The sequence below is a fragment of the Mirounga leonina genome, unplaced genomic scaffold (assembly GCF_011800145.1).
Source record: "Mirounga leonina isolate KUSES-001 unplaced genomic scaffold, KU_Mleo_1.0 Mir_176, whole genome shotgun sequence".
Taxonomy (NCBI): Eukaryota; Metazoa; Chordata; class Mammalia; order Carnivora; family Phocidae; genus Mirounga; species Mirounga leonina.
In genome coordinates, this window is record NW_023270454.1 from 28,961,555 (window position 1) to 28,984,258 (window position 22,704).

The window sequence follows — 22,704 nt, forward strand, 5'->3', positions numbered from 1 at the left end:
AGAAAGATATAATATTTAGAGACGCAGACCAGAACTACCCTGGGGTTAAGCGACTAAATCCTTGAGGTAACAATTATAAAACAACTGTAAGTGGACACGGATTGTACTTCTTTGTTATGAGCACGGTCTAATGTTCCATTTGAAGTTACATAACACATTTAGTCCTGGAACAGCTACATATTTATAGTTGTGTATTAAAATTGATCTTAAGAGGTGACAATATTATATCACAGAAAGGAATTCATTCACATTTTTTCAATAAATTCTTGCATAATGAAACCTGTCTTCCATTTGGTACATTTCCCACTTAAAACTCTGTATCTAAATCAAACTCCTGAATATAAATGAAATTTGCAAGAACATAGAAAACGTATTATAAGCAAATATGATTTTTATAAGTAAAAGTTGTAAATGGTTTAAGTCCTACTCAAGGCATTTTTTTCTATCACAATTCCATTAAAATGTTACTGCCCTGGGTCCTCACAGGATATTCAAGTCCATTGGTGGGGTTACTTATGGCATTTTAAAACTATTCAGATGGCTAAGCTTTTACAACTAGGGGGTGCTGAAGGACTACAGAGGATTATATTACATCTTATTTTTTAAAAATTTGGTAATCAGTGAAAATCTTTTAAAAAATTAAAGTCTTTAATAAAATAGCATTGAATTACATATAGCAATTTGCATAAACAATATTTAAACACATTTTATCATTGAATTGACCATATAAACCCTCAGCTGCAACAAAACTCTCCAAATAATGTAAATATACTTACTTGGTCTTATGTTTGTTGTTATATGAATTATGGATAATTCCAATTTCAGCTATGGAGAAATAAAAAGGTACACTGGATTGATATCACTAGGAAATGGGAGACTTATAGACCAGAAAGTGCCTATTTCAGGTTCAAACAAGATCAAAGTAAATAAATCTAAGGAGTCTAGACTTTTAGCAAGAAAGAAAATACAACTAGCAATGAGACCTAACTTAAACAAAGATATTACATACTTTATCTTTAAATGTTTTATAGTAAATCCAAAAAGTATTCAAATAAAAAAAGAAACAAATTCAGAAAAAAAATTAATTTTACTTAAAAATATGTAAGCGTTTTAATAAAGAAGTTAAAATCTTCCAATGATTTTTTTTTCCCCCAAACTCAAGTTACTTCCAGGAATAGGGTATTTTCCTCTTTGTTTCTTAAAAATTATGTGAAATCACATATCCTTTATTATAGTCCAATTTAAAATATTTATGACTCTTTAAGCCACCATGATTTTATATATTCTGTATCAACAAAATGAAATCCATGAAAATATATTTAGGCTTTAAGGTGGATTAAATAGAATTTATTTGTCAGAAATATTTAATAAATGTATCTATCCTTTATTTTTATTTTTATCAGAAGTCAGAATTCAGTATGAATTTATATAAATCTAGATTTCCCTTTGTTTCCAAAATGCTGACTGTGTTTCATAAGCTGGCATTTTGACAAAACAGGCACACTTCAAAATGAGCTGATTTTACAAATTAGTAATTTTTTGAACTTTATTTCTCCACAGAGCCCACATAATTATAGTTGATATATTTCTACTTACAAAGTTTAAATAATATGTAATATAATTTTGCTTAATCTGTGATAATACCATCTAAAATTGTACAAGAATAAGATGGCTTTCTCTGAAAGTTACAAGGAAGGAAATTTGAAATACTACATACATTAGAATGGTGATCATAACAGGATCCAGCGTGCACGTCATTTTATTATCAGAATCATCTGAAGTATCTGCAATTTACACTAACTGAAGAGAATTGTTTGGATTATATTTTATGTACTATGCTTATCCTTCATTTATTCCTAAAGCAATGTGTTTGCTATACATATATACATCATTAGTAGAGCACAGAAGTAACAAGATCATGCTGCCATTCAAAAGTAAGGTGCCACATTTTTATTACAATCAAATGGCATCCAAAATGCAATATACTGCTATGAAAATGCAAAAAATTTTCAGATTGGCATTTATGGATGAGGCCGGTCACAATGAAATGGCATTTTATTTTACACAAATGAAAAAGATCTATCATAAATATATAGACCAATATATAACATTGAAGAACAAGAAGCAGAAAGGAAACAATGCTCTTGCATAAAGATCAATTCGCTTTGCTGCTGTTGGAATAACAGGTTTGGCAGGGGGCGGCTTCTTGTTGTTCTTTGCCTGAGATTTCCCAAGCCCATTGTTGACTTCAATAGGTTTTCCATAGCAGTCATAATTGGATAATTCAAAATCTCTTGGTAAGCTTCCAACAATGCTGAAGTCATTAGACCTCAGGTCAGACTTGGAAGTGCAAACCTTTTTGCATCTCGTCTCTCCAACCTGAGAATAAAAGTTAAGGACAGAGTACATTTAGCATTTTTCTATTCATAAAACATCTCTTCAAAAGGATATTTTAAAAATCTGATGGTTTAATCAGTTGACTATTATCTCTGTTTCACAAAAAGAATCAATAGTAACTGATTATGCCATCAGATTACCTGAACATTTAGGGCTCTAAAATGTTGCCCATATAACAAAGCTTATGCCATGGAATAAACTTTTGATAGGTTACTTTATGTCAAGAGACTCAAAGTGCAGATCAACATTTATCTTAGGTGCTCCCAGGCTTGTGAGAGTTCTCAGTTGAAATACCAATAAATTACAATCCAATATTTAACCCTGACACCAGCCATATTACCACAATACATGGATTACAGAAATCTTCTGGTATTTCTAACCTTTGACTTCCCCATGGATTCTATTTCCAAAGATGGTGGTTTATAAATGACTGAGGCATTTCTCTCTTCAACGAGACAGACTCTGTCTCTAAACTGCATTCACAAATAGGAACTAAAAGATGGTCACAGTGATCATGAATCAAAGATCTACTGATAAAAGGCATTCATTCCTAATTTGTTGATTAAAGTGGATTAGCCAACCACACTCAGAGAATCCAAAGAAATTGTGTGTATTTCATCCAGATCATATGTCACAGAGATTATTCAGTTGACGATCTCTGAACTATTAAATTTAAATCCATTCCCTATAATATACAAAATAATTATTTCACATTGAACTCTCTCCAGCAATCAGAAATGCTCTCAGAAAAAAAAAAAAAATAGATGCCAACCCCAACGTCTTAAGATAGCACTGATATTACAAAAGGCCACAGAAGGGTATGCTCTTGACTCTACCGCTTAATTTCCTACTGTTCCTAATCCTGAGTTCTGTGATCCGCTTTTGGAATCTCCATTATTGATATTTATTGCTTTTACTGAAAAAGGAAACCTGTCATTATATACTGTCAGTATACTATAGCTACTCTAGGTTTTGCCTTATTAGTATAATATAATGATTAGTTATATAGATTCTATTTACCTTTTACCAGATTATGGCTGGGTAAAACCCATGCTTAATGTAAGAAGTAACACAAATTATTTCCCAGCAGTATTTCAGGTAGCAGGACCCTATCTTTTATCTGGACAAACACTGAGTCATATCTTCTGGGCAAGAGCCAGATGGCAGTGTTTAGAGGTGGACAGCACATGAAATTAAGATATACTGAGTGAAAAAAAAAAAAAGCTAAAATGTGTTTGTGCATATTCCATCATTATACATGTAGATTATTTCCATTTTTTTTCAATTATGAACATGTACTGGTAATGTTATTTTTTAAGCTGGTATATAAGTGTTGGCTTTATTCAGATATACTTTATACCACATAGATATTGTACAATCCTACTAAGAATTATTAAAAAATATGTTTATATAAATATATATATTATAAATATAATATATAAATATAACTAAAAAATACACAAACTATTGATAAGTAGGAATGGGAATTCTGGAGCTGGAATTTTACCTATTTATTTATTTATTATATGTTTTTTGGGGGGAATTTTACCTTTCTTAGTGTTTCATACTAAGAAAAAAAAAGATGTGAAACACCAATATATTAACATATTTAGATGCTTTGATGGAACTTTGTTTAGCTAACAGAGGCCAACCTTAAGAAAGAGGATTCCCCCTCCCCTTTCCTAATGTGCAGTTACAATTTACCAATTGTGAGAAGTCAACTGACTTTAAAAGAGTATGTCTTAATGAGGTAGCTATTTTTGATTGAGCAACCACAGGTCCAGGGTCTAGTCCATATCAACTTATGCACTGTGTCTAGGAAAATATCTGGCATAAAATAGGGACTGGTCAGTTGGAATGAGAACAAAGGTAGCAACTAAATCTAAATTATTTAAATATGACTTTGGGAAATCATATATATATATAAAATTATGAATATCTATATATAAATGTTAGAAATATTTGAATATATACACAAATATGTGAATATTGTGAATTATGATTATATATAATAGAAAATATATTTTATATATATATAAAATTTACTTTTACACCTTCCATCTAAATTCCCCAAATTGAAATTTTAAAAGGCCATTTTCAGTAAGGAGTCTGTCATTTAAACCCCACCACCATGCACACGCACACAGAGACTCACATTCACTCTCACACACCTTCCTTCCATTTAAAGCTCTAATTTTCCAGTGGTATTTGAGGAGTAAGTCTCAGGATATATCAGTGAACTTTTGTGAAGAGTAAAATTGCTACCTTGATTGGAACAGAGGTTGAGAACAGACTCTACATATCAAATTTTTGCATTTTCCTCAGACTCTCAGAACAATCTTCAAAATCTAGGACTCTATGGATATCCCATCTTGCTTTCTCCCTTTAGAATTCTCTACTCCAAAAGTTTTTTACTAACTGTGCTTTAGAATCCACTTATCAAAACAAAGGGGTATTCTAGCTTCTGCCAATAGACTTAAGAAGCATGCTTCTCATTTTTTTTTACTTTTTCACAAAGAAAGCCATACATATTTACTATAGAAATGCATTTACTTTAAATCTTATACACAGCTCTAGGTATAGTTTTAGTATCTATAAATAACTAAACAAGTAATCAAATTTATATGATACTATAACCTAAGTCACACATAAATACTTCAAATTTCCTAATCTGTTTTATTTACAAAAACATATTCTTAGATTCTGCTAGCCATTTTAACAATTTTAGAATTTAATCTACACAATTTATTCAAAATGTAGACATAAGATGTTATCTTTATTCAGAGAGATTATTTAAATATAGTACACATGTCAGTAAAAGAAGAATAATTTCTTCCATGTTAAAATAATAACATAGAAAAGCACTCCAAAGAGCTTCAATTTAGTTATACTAAATCTTCAATCGTTTAATGTATTAAAATCTCTTCTAGAAATGTATTTGAAGATTCTTTTATTTGAAAAGAGTGGAGTTGTGTGTTGTGTACTGAAGGAGAGAACCTCTACTATAGAAATATCTTTTAATTATGTGACACAACTAAATAAGAAATAAGAAGTCCTCAGGTTCCTTAAATAGGTCATGATTCATGGCCGGTCTCACTTTTTCCATTCATTGGAGATTTTACACAAACATAACTTTTTTTAGTTAATACTCTACACGTAATTATCATAATAAATATGTATATAAAAGTACAAAAATATTTACAATGTCATACTATTTTGAGCAATTATAATATCACATCAAGAGGGATTCAATAAACTCCTTATTAATAAGAGCGTAACCCTACATAACACATTCTTAAAAGTGATCTTGGTTATATTAATCTCCAATTTATAATTTCTCAATTTTTCCTCATATAAATATGTGTCTCATTTACCTTCATCATATAAGCTTGTCACTCCTGAAAATTACTGGTAGCAAAAATGAGGTAGTATGATAATGAAACTGTCAAGAATAAAAAATGATGCAGATAAGAACTTCCTAATTCCTCAAATTATAACCTTATTTAAGATTTTTTGTGTGTGTGGTCTTTTTCAGTTTGAGTCACACATTTAAAAGCAAATCTCCTTATGTAATATCTCTTGACCAGAAGACTTACAGATGATTTCATGGGGATAATGGTATCTTCTGCAGTTAATAAAAATAGGTTCAGAAGGGAATAATCTCTATATATTTTACCAAATTTAAGTCATTCCTTATTTTTTAAAAACCTAACATTAACATAGGAAACAACATCTCATTCATGTATGAACAGCAGGTTTTATGTTTTTAATTGTTCAAATCCAAAGGCAAAGACACTTTTTTTGTCTTTTATTCACAATATCTTTCTTATGAATAGCACATGGCACATACTGGGCATTGGGAACAGGATGATATTAACAACAGTAGGTCCTCAACATTTTTGTTGAATTTAAAAAGGTTATACAAGTAAACAAACAAATTAGTAGGTAAAATACTGTAATGGTTGAGGAAGTACTAAATTTGGGGGGTAACCTAGATAATTATGTATGTATGACGACAAATTTATATATGCAGGCAAAATTATAAAAATATGCTAAAAGCAGGATCACATTATCATTGATGTTTCTTATTTCTTACACTTTTTAAAATCATTTCTTTCCTTCACAAACACAGTATTATTTTAAAAGATCAGCATGATCAAAAATTACCTATAATCCAAATTTCACTGTGCTTTAATTAATAACTATTGTTATTCTGTTTAAAAACAAATAACATAACATTTTGAAACCATACCCCAGAGGGTTCATGAGGTTGAAACTAGCAGAAAGTTTAAAGCTTGTTTTTCAGAGAATTGTTTCTCCCTAATCAGCTATTGTGTCTTTTCAGACCCTACTAACAGATCCACTAGCTGTTTCTGCAGAAGCCTGAACGCAAGGTCAACTGATATGGTGCCAGCCTATGAACAAGCAAGGCCCCACATTCCTTAACAGAGATAACGAGACTAAGACCCCATTCCAGTCTATACCAGCTCTCAGAGCATGTCCATAGCCCCTTCTCCTTGTCCTAAGATAACCTCCTGATGTCAGGGGCTGAATTTTGCCTCCTTCTGGTATTAAGTCCCCACCCCAAAGTGAACATGGGATTTATGTTACATACATGTTTGCTCATATGTATGGTTCATCTTTCCTCATGAATAGTCGTAAGTTTCCCTGCCCTTTTCATCAATATGTATGTAATCTCCTACCCTGAATTTCCCCTTTAAAAACCCCATTTCTTCGCCTGGAACCTCAGAGATGGTCCTTGGACACTAATCCGCCATCTTCCCAGGTTGCTGGCCTCCTAAATAAAGCAATCTTTCTTTTCCAACCAACACTTTTCTCTTGAGTACTTCCTTTTGAGTGGCAAGCAGCCGAACTTGGGTTTCAATAACAATTTCATTGAAATTACTTTGCAAAAGTTTATGTTTTGAAAGCAAAGTACACTGGAACGAGTGCATTTTGAAATCAGAAACTATTTTTTCACAGCAAAACCACTAAATTAAAAAGACAGCAATTTTTTAATTTCTCTTTTTTATATTCTTTTATGTCAATGTGTAACAGTCTTATGAATTTATCAAGCTTACACATTTGCTCTAAGTTTGATGCATATATTAAAGATGCTATTTTTTTGCTCATTCTCATTTTGAAGTCTATCTCAGGATACAAATATTACATAGGTACAATGTTCATTTTAGAAATTGCATTTGGCCTGTAAGCAATAAGAATAATTTACATTTATTTCTGGAGATTAAAATTTCTGGTCAACTTTTAAACTCCCTAAGCATCACTCTATGACTTTTTTGTAGCAAAATGTAATAGTTTCAGAATCCAAACACGTGTGTTTCTGTTAGCAACCCTAAACACAATAAGAATTAAAATACAGAAGTTCTTAAATATGTTGAACTTTTCTTCATTGGGTAATTATTTTAATGCCTGAAAGCTAAATTTAAAAAAACATGATTCTTTTTTTTAAATTTTATTATGTTATATTAATCACCATACATTACATCATTAGTTTTTGATGTAGTGTTCCATGATTCATTGTTTGCATATAACACCCAGTGCTCCATGCAGAATGTGCCCTCTTTTATACCCATCACCAGGCTAACCTATCCCCCACCCTCCTCCCCTCTAGAACCCTCAGTTTGTTTCCCAGAGTCTATAGTCTCTCATGGTTCATCTCCCCCTCTGATTCCCCCTCCCTTCATTTTTCCCTTCCTGCTATCTTTTTTTTTTTTTTTTTAACATATAATGTATTATTTGTTTCAGAGGTACAGGTCTGTGATTCATCAGTCTTACACACTTCACAGTGCTCACCATAGCACATACCCTCCCCAATATCTACCACCCAGCCACCCCATCCCTCCCACCCCCACCACTCCAGCAACCCTCAGTTTATTTCCTGAGATTAAGAATTCCAAAAAACATGATTCTGGGGAGAATTCAAGATGGCCTAGGAAGATCCTGATCTCATCCCTCCCATGGACATATCAGATCTACATCTGCATATGGAATAATTCCCTCTGAAGGGGATCAAGAAATTGGATGAATAGAGCCCCTGCAATAAGCAACATCAACAAAATGGGTAGAAGAGGCAGAGATACGGTCTTGCTGAGGGAAAAAAAACACACCTCAGGCACAGCACTCCATGTTTAGGAGGGATCTCAAAGGTATAGAGCTTTATCCTGAGGAGTGAAAGATGTGAGCTCCATATCATGCAACTTAACCCTTAGATTCTGCACAGGAGACATGAGTCCCCAAAATACCTAACCTCTGAAAACTAGTAAGGAATATGGCCAGGAAAACTATGGAACCATAGTAACAGAAAAACCCACTCTTAAAAGGCTCAGGTGCTGACTCACTTGACATGGAAACCAGTGCAAGAACAGGAGAGAGCTGAGCCTCTCTTCCCCCAGGAACTTAGACACTGGAGGCAGCCATTTTTACTATCTTGTTCTGCCATGCTGATGCTGGCATTGGTGAACACCATTTTGGAATCCTCCCTCTAGACTGCTAATGTCAGAGGGCATGCCCCATAAAGGGCATCAAACAACATGTGCCTTGGTCAGGCCTTGCAGCTGACAAGACAATAACCCCACCCACCGTGCACCTGCAGCAGTCAGAGCCAGGCATCCCAGCCAGTTGGGCCAGGGCCACTCCCACCTACTACATGCCCACAGCAGTCATGTCCCCACCACAACAGTAGGGTGCACATAGCCTACACAGGGGGTACTCCTGGAACACCTGGTTCTGGTGACCAGGAGGATTTGCACTTCTGGGCTCCACAAGACAACACCTACATAAGGCCACTCCTTCAAGACCAGGAAAAGGAGCTCAACTACTTAATACTTAGTAACAAACATGGAGAGTTAGGCAAATGAAGAGACAGAGGAATATGTTCTAAGTGAAAGAACAAGACAAAATCTTGGTAAAAGAACTTAATGAAATGGAGTAAGCAATCTACCTGATAAAGAGTTCATAGTAATGGTCATAAAAATGCTTACCAAACTCAGGAGAAGAATGAATGAACACAGTGAGAATTTCAACAAAGAGATAGAAAATATAAGAAAGCACCAACCAGAGCTGAAGAATGCAATAACAGAAATGATAAATACACTAGAGGGAATAAACGGCAGATTAGATGATACAGAAAAATGGATCAGTGATCTGGAAGTCAGGATAGTGAAAATAACCCAAATTGAACAGCAAAGAGAAAAAAAAAATTTAAAACTGGATAGTGTAAGGGACTTTGGGACAATACCAAGTATACCAACATTCACATTAGAACTCATACCACTCAATATCAAAAAACACAATCCAGTTAAAAACTGGGCAGAAGGGGCATCTGGGTGGCTCAGATGGTTAAGTGTCTTTCACCCCCACCTAGCAGAAACAAACTGCTTCCCCTCTTCTACACTGGGGATGATGTCATAGGAGGCCTAGCAGAGAGGCAGGACTTTTATCACCACAAAGTGGTAACAAGGGCATTCCCCCTGTAGTATCAGTGAAGATCACATGGGGTATTAAAAACTCTCAATCCCACCCTGCAATAATGAAGAGACCCCATCCTCACTGTGTGAGGATCTGGACTTCTACTTCTGGAAGTACTGATGCATCACCCTTCCTTCTCCTGGAAGGACACAGTCAGAGAAAGCCAGCTAAAACAAGAAAGGAAAGTTTAAACAAGATTCAGAGTCTCATAAAATAATATGAAAATGTTCAGGTTTCAGTAGAAATCACTCATCATACAAAGGACTAGAGAAGATCTCAAATTGAATTTTTTAAAAATACGATCAGTAGATACCAACACCAAGATGAAAAATGTATTAGAATTATCTGAGAAATGTTTTAAAACATGGATGATAAAAGTGTTTCAATCAGGTATTAAGAACATTTGTTTGAAACCTTTGAAAAATAGGAAGCCTGAGCAAAGAAATACAAAATCTTGGGGAGGGAGGGAGGAGGGAGGGAGGGAGGGAGGAAGGAAGGAAGGAAGGAAGGAAGGAAGGAAGGAAGGAAGGAAGGAAGGAAGGGAGAAAGAAAGAAAGAGAAAGAAAGAAAAAGAAAAAAGACAGACCAAATGGAAAGTTTAAAACTGAAAAATACATTAAGCAAAATATAAATCTCAGTGGGTGAGCTCAACAGAAAAATGGAAGGGGCAGAGGAAAGAATCAGTGAATTAGAAGATATAACCAAAGAAATTATCCAGTTTCAACAAAACAGAGAAAATCAACTAGAAAAAAATGAAAAGCCTTAGGAATCTGTGGGACTATAACAAAGGATCTAACAGTTGTGTCATCAGAGTCTCAGAAAGATGGGAGAAAGAAAGCAGATCTGAAAAGGTACTAGAGAAAATAGTAGCTGAAAACTTTCCAAATTTGCCAAGAAACATAAGCCTACATTAAAAAATTTTTTTTTTTTTAAGATTTTGTTTATTTACTTGAGAGAGAGAGAGCACGCACATGCAAGTGAGTGCACGCTCAGGGGAGGGGCAGGAGAAGCAGGTCCCTTGCTGAGCAGAGAGCCCGAGGTGGGACTCGATCCCAGGATCCCGGGATCATGACCTGAGCTGAAAGCAGATGTTTAACCCACTCAGCCACCCAGGTGCCCCTTTAAGTCTACATTTTTAAACAAGCTGAACAAATCCCAAACAGGATAAATGCAAAGAAATCCACACCAAAACACAGAATTTAATTTCTGAATAATAAAGATCAAAAGAAGTCTTGAAGGTGGCCAGAGAAAAATGGGTTTACCCTCAGGGGAAAAACCATATGAATTAAGTGGGGTTCTCATCAGAGGCCACAGAGGCCAGAAGGAGGTAGCACAATGTTTTTTATGTGCTAAAGGAACTGTCAACACAGAATCCTATACCTAGTGAAATTATCCTTCAGAAATGAAGGGGAAATCAAGACTTCCTCAGATGAAGGAAAACTAGAACAATTTGTTACCAGCAGCATCACCCAAAGTAATGGATAATGGAAATTCTCTAAAAGTAAACAATGGAAAACATATCAGAAAAAAAGCAAGAACATGGTAAGCAAAAAGATACATAAATACAATAAGCTTTTCTTCTCCCTCTCAGTTTTCTAAACTATGTTTGATAGTGAAACAAACAGTATAACACTTTCTAATTAGGTTCTAAAAATATTTACAGTTCTATCATAAACAGAAAGTTAAAGGGATGTTAAAGAATGTAATGTTTTGGGACACCTGGGTGGCTCAGTTGGTTAAGCGTCTGCCTTCAGCTCAGGTCATGATCCCAGGGCCCTGGGATCGAGTCCCCCATCGGGCTCCCTGCTCTGCGGGGAGCCTGCTTCTCCCTCTGCCTCTGCCTCTCTCTCTCTCTATCTCTCATGAATAAATAAATAAAATCTTTAAAAAAAAATAAAAAAAAAAGAATGTGATGTTTCTACACATCACACAAACTGGCAAAATAATGACACCAGTCAACCGTAATAAGTTATGTACATGTAATTAGTACCTAGAACAACCATAAACAAGATAAAGAGATACACTTAAAAACAATATAAAAAACTCAAAATGTCATTCTATAAAATGTTTAAGTAACCTTCATGAGAGCAAACAGAAATGAAACAGAAAGCAAACAAAACAATAGACTGAAGCCCTAATATATCAATACTTATATTAAAGTTAAATGATCTAAATATACCAATTAAAATATGAGAGTAGTGGAGCAGATTAAAAGTCATAAATCAACAATATATGTTGTCTACAAGAAACTCACTTCAAATATAATGATATAGACATGCTGGATGGAAAAGGATGTAAAAAGACATGCCAAATATATGACCTCCTTAAGGTCATGATAGCTCTGTATTAATGAAAATTGTATACTCATTCTTCATAAAGGGATTTAGGGTATGAACGAGTTATAAGGCCTGAAAAGCCCTCCCACAAAGTAGTGACTAACATTGCAGACAGTCTTGGCTGTAGATGCAGAAAATGAGTTTAATGACTTAACCAGAACCAAAAAATTTTTTTTTAATTTTTCTAAAAAATCTAGCTTCAGGCAGCACCACATAAAAACAGTTTGCCCACTTTTGCATTTAAAAATGTGTATGTGGCATACTTGTCTAACATTCTAGGTAAGGGACATGGTGGTAATTAACAAACAGACTAATGGCCCCATTAACATGGGGCCATAATATAGGCAGAGGAGGTGATTCGTAATCCATGAAATAGACTATTGCCCCAGAATTTATCAGAATCTAAAGGCACTGCCTATTGTTCTTAGATCTATGATCGAGTGATAAAGCAAGGTCCAATTCTGTAAGCACTCACCACTGGGCTGGACAGATCCCAGACTCTGGGTATAGTTTCTCTAGGAGCCAGTCATCCAATAAATAAGTAGCCTGCCTGACATATTCTGTGTGCAGCTCTCTAACTTGGTGGGGAACAGTAGGGGGTTTTATCAAGAGCATGGGCTCCCCTAAGGTCTTCATTGATGACAGAATGTCAGTGCTCCCGGCAGTCCTGTGGCCTCTCAGTGATGGCTTATCAAGTGAGGAACAAGAGGAAGGTCTATACTTCGGCAAGATCTCCACGTTCAATGGTAGCCATCAAAGCAGAAATGTACCATGAAACTCCATGGAAAGTCTTCTAGAAATTTGATAAACTGTTGATTTCTTTTTCTTAATTAGTATTTAACCTAAGTGTTTTTTTATTTCTTTGCCAAAAAAGTATGCTGTGTACAGTTCCTTTTCCTCTGTGAAAGAAAAATGACAGAACACCAATTCTATCAAACCTTCACACACAGAGAAAAGTATCTTTCTCCTGATGCTGCAGAGAGGATGGGGGAAATAATTTTCCCTGTATAGTTTCATTCTTACCTGCAAAGTGCTAATGTGAACAGGAGTCCCTGTACCATTCACAGTATTCTTTTTAGCAGCATTTCCACCTTTCCCATCTGCTTGCTCAGCCTTAGCAATTCTGGCTTTTTCTGCTTCAACTCTTTTGGGGTTATTCAACATCACCTGGACGACAGCATACTCCACCAGTGAAGCAAACCCAAAAAGAAGACAAGCAATGAGCCAAACATCAAGAGCCTTCACGTAGGATACTTTGGGAAGTTCAGCAGCAAGGGTTGTACACTCGGAGGCCAAGCTGAGTACCGAGAAGATACCTACAGAAACAGAAATGGAAGTTAAAGTTGCTTTTTACCCCTGTGAAATGTTCTGCAAACATTACTTATTGACAGTATTACTCTCCAGTAAGTTTCAATGCTCCTCAGGTCTCTTTTAAGCTCAAAGAGTATAAAAACAATACTGACATACCTTTTATGTTAGGATTAGTGAATGTAATTGGAGATGTTTGTAAATATTTAATATTTAAAAGTAAACAGAAATTTAAACCAAGGTATAAAAACCAATTTAGATCTGGTTTAAATACTATAGATGTCTAAAACTATTTTGTAGTATCTCAGAGAAAACCATAAAGCCCTCTACTTAGTTATGTCATTTTTCAGCTTTATTTTAGACAGTTATAGAACTGAATTTTACCCCATGAAGAATTATACCTGAGCAAGAATAGAACATACAAAGCAATTTTCTGATAAGGCTCACAATTAAAAAACAAAATCTAATAGAAAAGATAAAGATAGAGCATCCCTGATTATTTCAGGGAAACAAATGATTTCAGCTTTTCAAGGAAAGAATATTATTCTGCTATATGTAATATTAACCATTTATGGAAAGCTAACTAGTTATATATCAATTGAAGTCAAATAATTGTAAGATCCTAAAGGAAAATTGCATTAATTTATGTCCCTCTTTTTCTTTACACTTGCCACACTCCCAGCTTTTCCCTTTTGTCTCTTTCTTCCTTCCTTCATATTTTCAGAAGAGGGGATGGGCAAATATGACCCACTGGCACTGACTACCAATAACACACTGGGTCAGAAAAAGTCTTATATGATGTTAAGGGAGACTCACTTTCAGCCATGTAGTAAACAGGTGTGCCTTGACTCTGTGAGCCCAATTCACATATGGGGCCAAGTGCACTTTTTTATTCTAGATTTGACCACCACTGAGAATTAATGCATATGTTATCCTAATAAAGATGCACTTGGCTCTTTTCTCTTGCCTTGGGAATATGGTAACTACTATATTAGAATTAATAATCAGTTAAAACATTGAAAAATGTATTCCACCAGTTGCATTCAGTGGCTCCTAAAAGGTATAGAGTTTGTTGGTTGTTTTTTTTTTTTTATGTATTCAAGAGTTAAAACATTCTCTACTAGAAAGGTTTCTAGCAGATGGAAACAGTATTACTTAGAATATAAAAATTTGATAAACATCTAATCTGCTATCATACTGACTATCCTTAGTCCTGAAGAAAATTAAGAATTAATTAATAGGATTATATTTTTAAAAGTTAATATAGGTCTTAATGTTTCTAACCTGGAAGTGGAAAATAACATAAAAATCCAAGGTCCTATCACTTATCGCTTGAAACTACAGTTAATTATACCTATGGGCATTAATTTGGCAAATTATATTTCCAAGTCAATTTTTCTATTCTTTTTTTTTTTTTAAAAGATTTTATTTATTTATTTGACAGAGACACAGCAAGAGCAGGAACACAAGCAGGAGGAATGGGAGAGGGAGAAGCAGGATTCCCGCGGAGCAGAGAGCCCGATGCGGGGCTCGATCCCAGGACTCTGGGATCATGACCTGAGCCGAAGGCAGACGCTTAACGACTGAGCCACCCAGGCGCCCCATCTATTCTTAATCAAATGTTATGTGCCAACCTATCAATCAAAAACAAGCCTTACTTAATTCCTTGAGATAGACTATATTGACACACCATTCTCCATGTTTCCATAGCATTTCACGTTCCTCAATAACAAAGAATGTATCAAACTTAGTAGTATACCTGAATATTTTCTGATATATTAGAAACTTCATAAGAAAATGGAGAATAATGTCAGATTATAGAAGATCCTAAAAGCACTATAATGAATTTACCATGTTTGGTAAAAAATATTAAGGAACTGTAAACTGAGGGAAGAGAAATGAAATTAGCAAAAGAATGTTGAATAACATTACTCTGGTAGGGATGTACAAAACAGACAAATAAAGGAAAAAATAGTAGTTGCAGAAACAAAGCATGAGGAAAAGAAGGACAGAACTGATATAAAAAGGATTTTGAAGAAAACATTTTTAAAAGACTTGGTTATTGACTGAAGGAAGAAAGAAAAGATTGAGACAATTTTCTGAAAAACAGATTACTAGGAAAGTACCCATAAAAGATGGGAAGAAGAGACTTAGAAAAGATAATGACTTTGGTATGAAAATACTGAGTTAGGTTAGATAAAGGCCAAGAAATGCAAAATTGATAACCATGACACAGCACAATGCACTTGAGAGTTTTGTAAAAGGAAAGATAAGCCAATATCATGCAGATGGAGGTCATGTTGAAAATATAGAAAACTTTGTGAGGAAGAAATGCTGGAGTGTCAGAGAAAGAAGACCAAAGGAACAGAGAAGGGATTGCCTTTTAAAAGGAATGATATGACATTAATAGATTTTGGGGGAGGGAGAAAGGAGGTATTTATAATCCCAGGTATTAAGTTAGAAACCATGATAGTCAATTCTATTATGGTTTTTATCATTTCAAAGATGAAAGAATAGAAATGGAGATGAGTTATGGAGGAGGAGAATGTGAACATCACTGTATGCCTTCTCTTTAGGAAATCATATTAAAATAGGAAATACCCATTTTTTTTTATCCTAAAATAGGAAATCATGGGGCATCTGGGTGGCTCAGTCGGTTAAGTGGCGACTCTTGATTTCGGCTCAGGTCGTGATCTTGGGGTGTGAAATTGAGACCTGCCTCAAGCTCTGCACTCAGAATGGAGTCTGCTTCAGATTTTCTCTCTCTCCCTCTCCCTCTCCCCCAACCCCCACTCACACACACTCTCTCTCTAAACAAATAAAATCTTTTTAAAAAATGAAATCTGAGCAAATAATATTTCTTTAGACAAATACTGTGGCATTATCTTAATATATTCTTCAAATAAAATTACTTCACTGGTAAATAATGCATATTGAAATTTTGTCTGAATTTTAATAAATTATAAACCAATCAGAAGAAATTACACTACTAGGTATCTACTCAAAGAAAATGAAAACTCTAATTTGAAAAGATATATGTACCCCTAAGTTTATTGCAGGATTATTTACAATAGCCAAGATATGAAAGCAAACCAAGTGTCCAACGATAGATGAATGGATAAAGAAGATGTGGTATATATATATATATATATATATAGTGTAATATTACTCAGCCATCAAAAAAAATGAGATCTTGCACATTTGCAGCAATGAGGATGGAGCTAGAGAGTATAATGCTAATGTAATAACAAATGCCATGAACTGGTCAAGGAATAACTGCAAGTGTTCTCATACCTATCTAAACTACAAATGATTTTTATCTCATTAAGCAATAAACTATAAAATTCATATATGTGTAATTGTGATTAATAAAATGAAAATTTATTTAGAAGTACTACTAAATTATATTAAGATGTTATCATTTCACAATGCCTTAATCAAAGGATACTAAAAGGAAAACCATTATTAATATTATGTGGGAATCCAAAAATACTTTTTGACATTTCTGTAAGAGATCTTATTCCAGATGAAAAGAGTACAAGAAAGAAATGTATGTATGCGTGGTCTGCTAGAGGTCTGAGTTGTAACCTAAATTATTAATCTTTTTGACTGAAAGTTATTTGTTTAAAAAATTCCTTTTTAGCAGCAGTTAAAGCATTTTATGTACTAGAGAAAGGAAATGTTATGTATAATTTATAAAAGTTACTTCCAAAGTTACTTGCATAGTTACTTCTATACTTAAAGAAGTAGCTAAAGACAAAATTCTTTACCTAAAATTCATAGAGGGAGCTTTCATGTTTGTCAACAATGGAAAAGGTAAATCAAAATGAGATTGGGAGAATGTTGAGCATCTTTTCATGTGTTTATTGGCCCTCTGTAAGTCTTGGAAAAACATCTGTTCAAGTCTTCTGCCCATTTTTTAACTGGATTTTTCTGTTTCGTTTTGTTTTGTTTTGTTTTGTTTGCTATTGAGTTGTATAAGTTTTTGTATATTTTGGATATTAGAGTTATCAGATATATGATTTGCAATTGCTTTCTCCAATTCGGTAGGTTATTTTTTCATTTTATTGATGGTTTCCTTTGCTGTGCAGAAGCTTTTTAGTTTGATACAGCCTCACTTGTTTATTTTTGCTTTTGATTCTTTTGCTTTTGATGTCAGATTCAAAAAATCATCACCAAGACCTATGTCAAGGAGTTTACCCCGTTTTCTTCTAGGAGGTTTATGGTTTCAGGTCTTACACTTAGGTCTTTAATCCATTTTGTGTTAATTTTTGTGTATGGTATAAGACAGTGGTCCAGTTTCATTCTTTTGCAAGTGACTGTCCAATTTTCCCAACACTATTGAAGAGACTGTCCTTTCTCAATTGTATAGTCTTTGCTCCTCTGCCATAAATTAATTGACCACATATGCATGGGTTTATTTCTGGGTTCTCTATTCTGTTTCATTAATCTGTGTGTCTATTTTTCATGTCAATACAATACTGTTTTAATTGCTATAGCTTTGTAGTATAGTTTGAAATCAGGGAATGTGGATACCTCCAACTTTGTTTTTCTTTCTCAAGACTGCTCTGGCTATTTGGCATCTTTTGTAGCTACATATAAATTTTAGAATTATTCTATTTCTGGGAAAAATGCTATTGGAATTTTGTTAGAGATTCCACTGAATTTGTGTACTGCTTGGAGTAGTATAGACATTTTGACTATATCAATCTTCTAATCCATGGGTATGGAATATCTTTTCATTTATTTGCATTGTCTTCAATTTATTTCATCAATAACTTGTCGTTTTCAATATACAGCTCATTTTACATCCTTGGTTAAATTTATTCCTAAGTATTTTATGCTTTTTAATGCAATTACAAATAGGATTTTCTTAATTTATCTTATAGCTCATAATTAGTGTAAAGAAACACAACAGATCTTTGTGTGTTGATTTTGTATCTTGCAACTTTACTGAATTCATTTATTAATTCTAGCAGTTTTTTGATGGAGTCTTCAGGGTTTTCTGTATATGTCATCTGCAAATAGTGACAGTTTTAATTCTTCCTTTCCAATTTAGATGCTTCTCTCTTTTTCTTGCCTAATTGCTCTGGCCAGAACTTCTAATACTATGTTAAATAAAAATAGCAAGAGTGGATATCCTTGTCTTATTCCTGATCTTAGATGAAAAGCTTTCAGGTTTTCACTGTTGAGTAAAAAATTGCCATTTACAACAACATGGATGGAGATAGAGAATATAATACTAAGTGAAATAAGAGAAAGACAAATACTATACAATTTCACTCATATGTCGAATTTAAGAAACAAAACAAATGGGCAAAAGAAAAAAAAGATGAGAGAGAGAGAGAGAGAGACAAATCAAAAACCAGACTCTTAACTATAGAGAACAGACTGGCGACAGAGGCGACAAGGAAGGAGGGGATGGGTGAAATAGGTGAAGGGGATTAAAAGCACACTTATCATGATGAGCACTGAGTGATATATAGAACAGTTGAATCACTACATTGTATAGCTGCAACTAATATAATACTGTATGTTAACTATACTGGAATTAAAATAAAATTTAAAAACTTAATAAAAATAAAATAATTATTTTTTTTAAAAGCAAAACATATTTTTACTTTAAAATCAAGAAATCTCATTCCTGGGTATTTACCCAAGAGTAATGAAAACATATGTCCATACAGAGACTTGTACACAATTATTCATAGCAACATTATTTATAATAGCATTATTCAGATTGGAAACAATCTAAATGTCTATCAATTATTGAATGGAAAAACAAACTGTGCTGTATCCATACTATGAAATACTGCTCAGAAATAAGATAGAGCCAAATATAAACATAAGCAACATCATGAATACATGTCAAAAACATAAATATGTCCCTACCCCTTGCCCATTCACTACCTTCTCTCTCTCTTCAAACTCACAATAATCTACCCTATCTCACTGGCAACTCAGATCTTTCTTCCTATTTTATTGAGAAAACAAAATCATTTACAAGCCCCCACTATCATATCTACTCACCTCTCTCTGTCTAAACCTATATACTCTGCCTTCTCTCCTGATATTGTAGATAAGGGGACAGTAAACTGATGCACAGGGCACTGGAACACACCAACATCCACTCAAGTATGTACTGTCAACTCCTATTGTTTAGGAGTTGCAACAAAAACCATATGGCCCACAAACATGGAATATTTACTATCAGGCCTTTTACAGAAGGAGTTTGCTGATCCCTGGGACAAATCCACTTTGTCCTAGCAAAGGCCAGTCTGTCTACCAGATCTCATCCCTTCTCACTTCTCAAGGACTCTGCTCCTGTACTTCTTCCATCTCTCATTTTTTCCTTTGTTAATGCTTGTTTTCCACCAAAAATAAACATACTGTAATTTTGTCCACCTTAAAAACAAAAACCAGAAAGCTCTCAACTCCTATTCCCACCCCAGTTATTTCCTTATTCTCTTTTTCTTTTTACAGTTAACAATCTCCACCGGGTTGTTTATACTGGATGCCAATAGTTCCTCCCCTCCTGTTCTCTCTTGAAGTCACTCCAACCAAGCTTTCCTCTTGTCACTCTATGGAAACTGTCCTTATCATGGACACCAGTGACTTCCCCAGGTTGCTGAATCCAATGACAATATTTAGCCCCAAACTCACTTGATTTATAAGCAGCTTGACTGATCACTCCCTTCACCTAGAAATGCTTTCTCCATTTGGCTCCCAGGAACCTACATCATGCTGGTTGTTACTCATCTTCTCAGTCTCAAGGGTTGAGTTGTTAGATGTCTTCTGTACCTGTACTCCAGTCTCATCATTTTAAAGACAAATATAAACGTAAGCAACTTCAGATAAATCTGAAGTTCTTACCACCAGCCTTGATCTCTCCTAAAAACCCCAGACCTGTATATCCAACTGACTATCTGATAACACTACCTAAAAGATATCTCAGAATTAACATGTCCAAAAAGAAGCTCCTGGTCTGCCCATCTTCTCAAACCTACTTTACACAAAGCTTTTCCCATCTAATTTAGTGGCAGCTTCATTTTCCTGGATTCTCAGCCAGAAAAACCTTTGAAGTCAGCTTTGAGTCTGCTTTCTTAAATCCTACATACAACACATTTACAAAACTCTTTATCTCTACCATATCCATCATCTATTTATGAGCATCTCTACCCCTTGGCAATGCTGTGATTGTTTCACCTGGACTATTATAGCTTCCTAACTGCTTTCCTTGCTTCCACCCAAGCCTCCTTTTACTGGGTTCTACACAAAGCAGGCAAGGAGAATCTGTTAAAATTTAAAGCAAATCATGTGCAAAAGCCCTCAAGGGCTTCCCATTTTACTCAGAATAAAAGCCAAAATCATCAGAATGCCTTAGGAGATGTTACATGGTCCCCTCACCATTGTTCTCTTTCTGACCTCATCTACTAATCATTCTTTCACTCATTCTGCTCCGGCCACATTGGCCTTGGCAGTCCCAAAATATTCCAAGCATGTTCCTGCCTCAGGAATGTTGGCCTTGATGATCACTATCCCAGCTCATTCTTTCCTAGATATCCACAGTGACTCATTTTTTCACCTCTATCACATTTTTATCCAATATCACTTCTCTCTGAGCAATTCCTGACAAGCAGGCTGCTGTCCCTGAACTCTCTGTCCCTACAGCAACTTTCCACCCACTCCCTGGGCATTAGGAATTTTTTTTAACTGAAGTGTAGTTGATATACAATGTTATATTAGTTTTAGGTGTATAACACAGTGATTCCACAATTTTATACATTGCTCAATGCTCACCATGATTAAATGTAGCCATCACCACTCACCACACCCTGTTATTACAATGTTATTGACTATATTCCCTATGCTGTACTTCTCATCTCCATGACTTATTTGTTCTATAACTGGAAGTTATATGTCACCATCTTATATATTACATATTGTACTTATTTGGTGTCTCTTTCTTTCCAAAAAAATACACTCATTGAGGCTTAGTGTTTTCCTTTTATCTATTTCATTAACTATCTATTTGCTATTTACTTTAACTCTATGCCTATCTTCTGGAATATTGCTTAGGACGTAGTTGGTGCACAATAAATACTTGCTGAATGAATCAAGTGTGTAAAAGTGCTTTATAAACTATAATGTAATGTATAAATGAGGCATATTATTAACTCCTGAATGGGTAATAAGCACTCTCCACTCATTTTTTCAATCCTCCAATTAACCCTTTGAGTATTTTTTCATCCCTACTGACATTTTAAGAGTATGTTTAAAGAGGTTAGATGTGTTTGTTGTCTAAATTGTCACAACTAGTAAGCAGAGAGCAGGAATTCAAATCCAGATTTAACTGAAGAGACTGACTTTAAACCATTAAACACATTTGCTTCATACAACCGTTCTACTGGATGTTAAGTGGACAGTTTAGGGACTTTATGACAGAAGTCCTGTAATAGAAAGGGATTTACAGAGAAAAATTCTTCAAGAATATGTCAGGGATTGAAATGTCTCTACAGTACTCCTGGAAGTCTGACATTTCAATTTTTATCACTGTGTAAGAGTACAATATTACTAATAAGCAAAAAATTAACTATTTGGGGGGAAATGCATGATATTTTTGACAAGTCTAAGGATACAAATCTAGTTTTTAGGAGTTTTATTCTCAGTGCAGTATACTACATAGTTCACTCTCATCCCCTAAAGGAGTTAATCAATGGGTTGTCATTGTCTTCATTCCAGATACATAACCATTAGGATGAAATTTCCCACATTTCTGGTTATTAAGATGTAGATTTGGTCTCTGCGGCTCTTATTAAATATAAACCATCAAATTTCTTATCCAGGTAAAACTGTCATTTTCATTGCTTCTTCCTGGTTGCCTACTTTTTAAAATCTGTATTTCATTTAATTCCCTCAATATGTCAGGAGGGAGATTTGCACAGGGTCTTTTCAATGGAAATAAAAAATGAAATGCTGCAACCAGTCAGTCACTAAGAGGTCAGATATCCCACAGCCTTATCTATATAAGTTCCAGGTGATATTCAGAAAACACACACACATATATTCACGCAGTAATGAAACATTTTAAAACACTCTAAACAATCAAAATTTGTTGTAACAATGTCCTTATTTTTAAGTTTATTCACTTCATCCATTAGAAGAGCTCTTGATT

The 22,704-nt window shown here is 34.5% G+C and overlaps 1 protein-coding gene across 2 annotated transcripts in view; it reads right to left on the bottom strand.

Moving 5' to 3' along the window:
* Positions 1 to 436: 436 nt before the first annotated feature.
* Positions 437 to 22,704, bottom strand: part of GLRB (glycine receptor beta) — an 87,025-nt gene continuing 64,757 nt past the window's right edge. For both annotated transcript variants that reach the window (XM_035022834.1, XM_035022835.1), the window contains 2 exons: positions 13,245 to 13,537; positions 437 to 2,379 (listed from right to left, as the gene is read on the bottom strand). In XM_035022834.1, the coding sequence (XP_034878725.1) occupies positions 2,083 to 2,379; positions 13,245 to 13,537 (590 nt within the window). In that variant the 3' untranslated portion in view covers positions 437 to 2,082. The remainder of the gene's footprint in view (positions 2,380 to 13,244; positions 13,538 to 22,704) is intronic.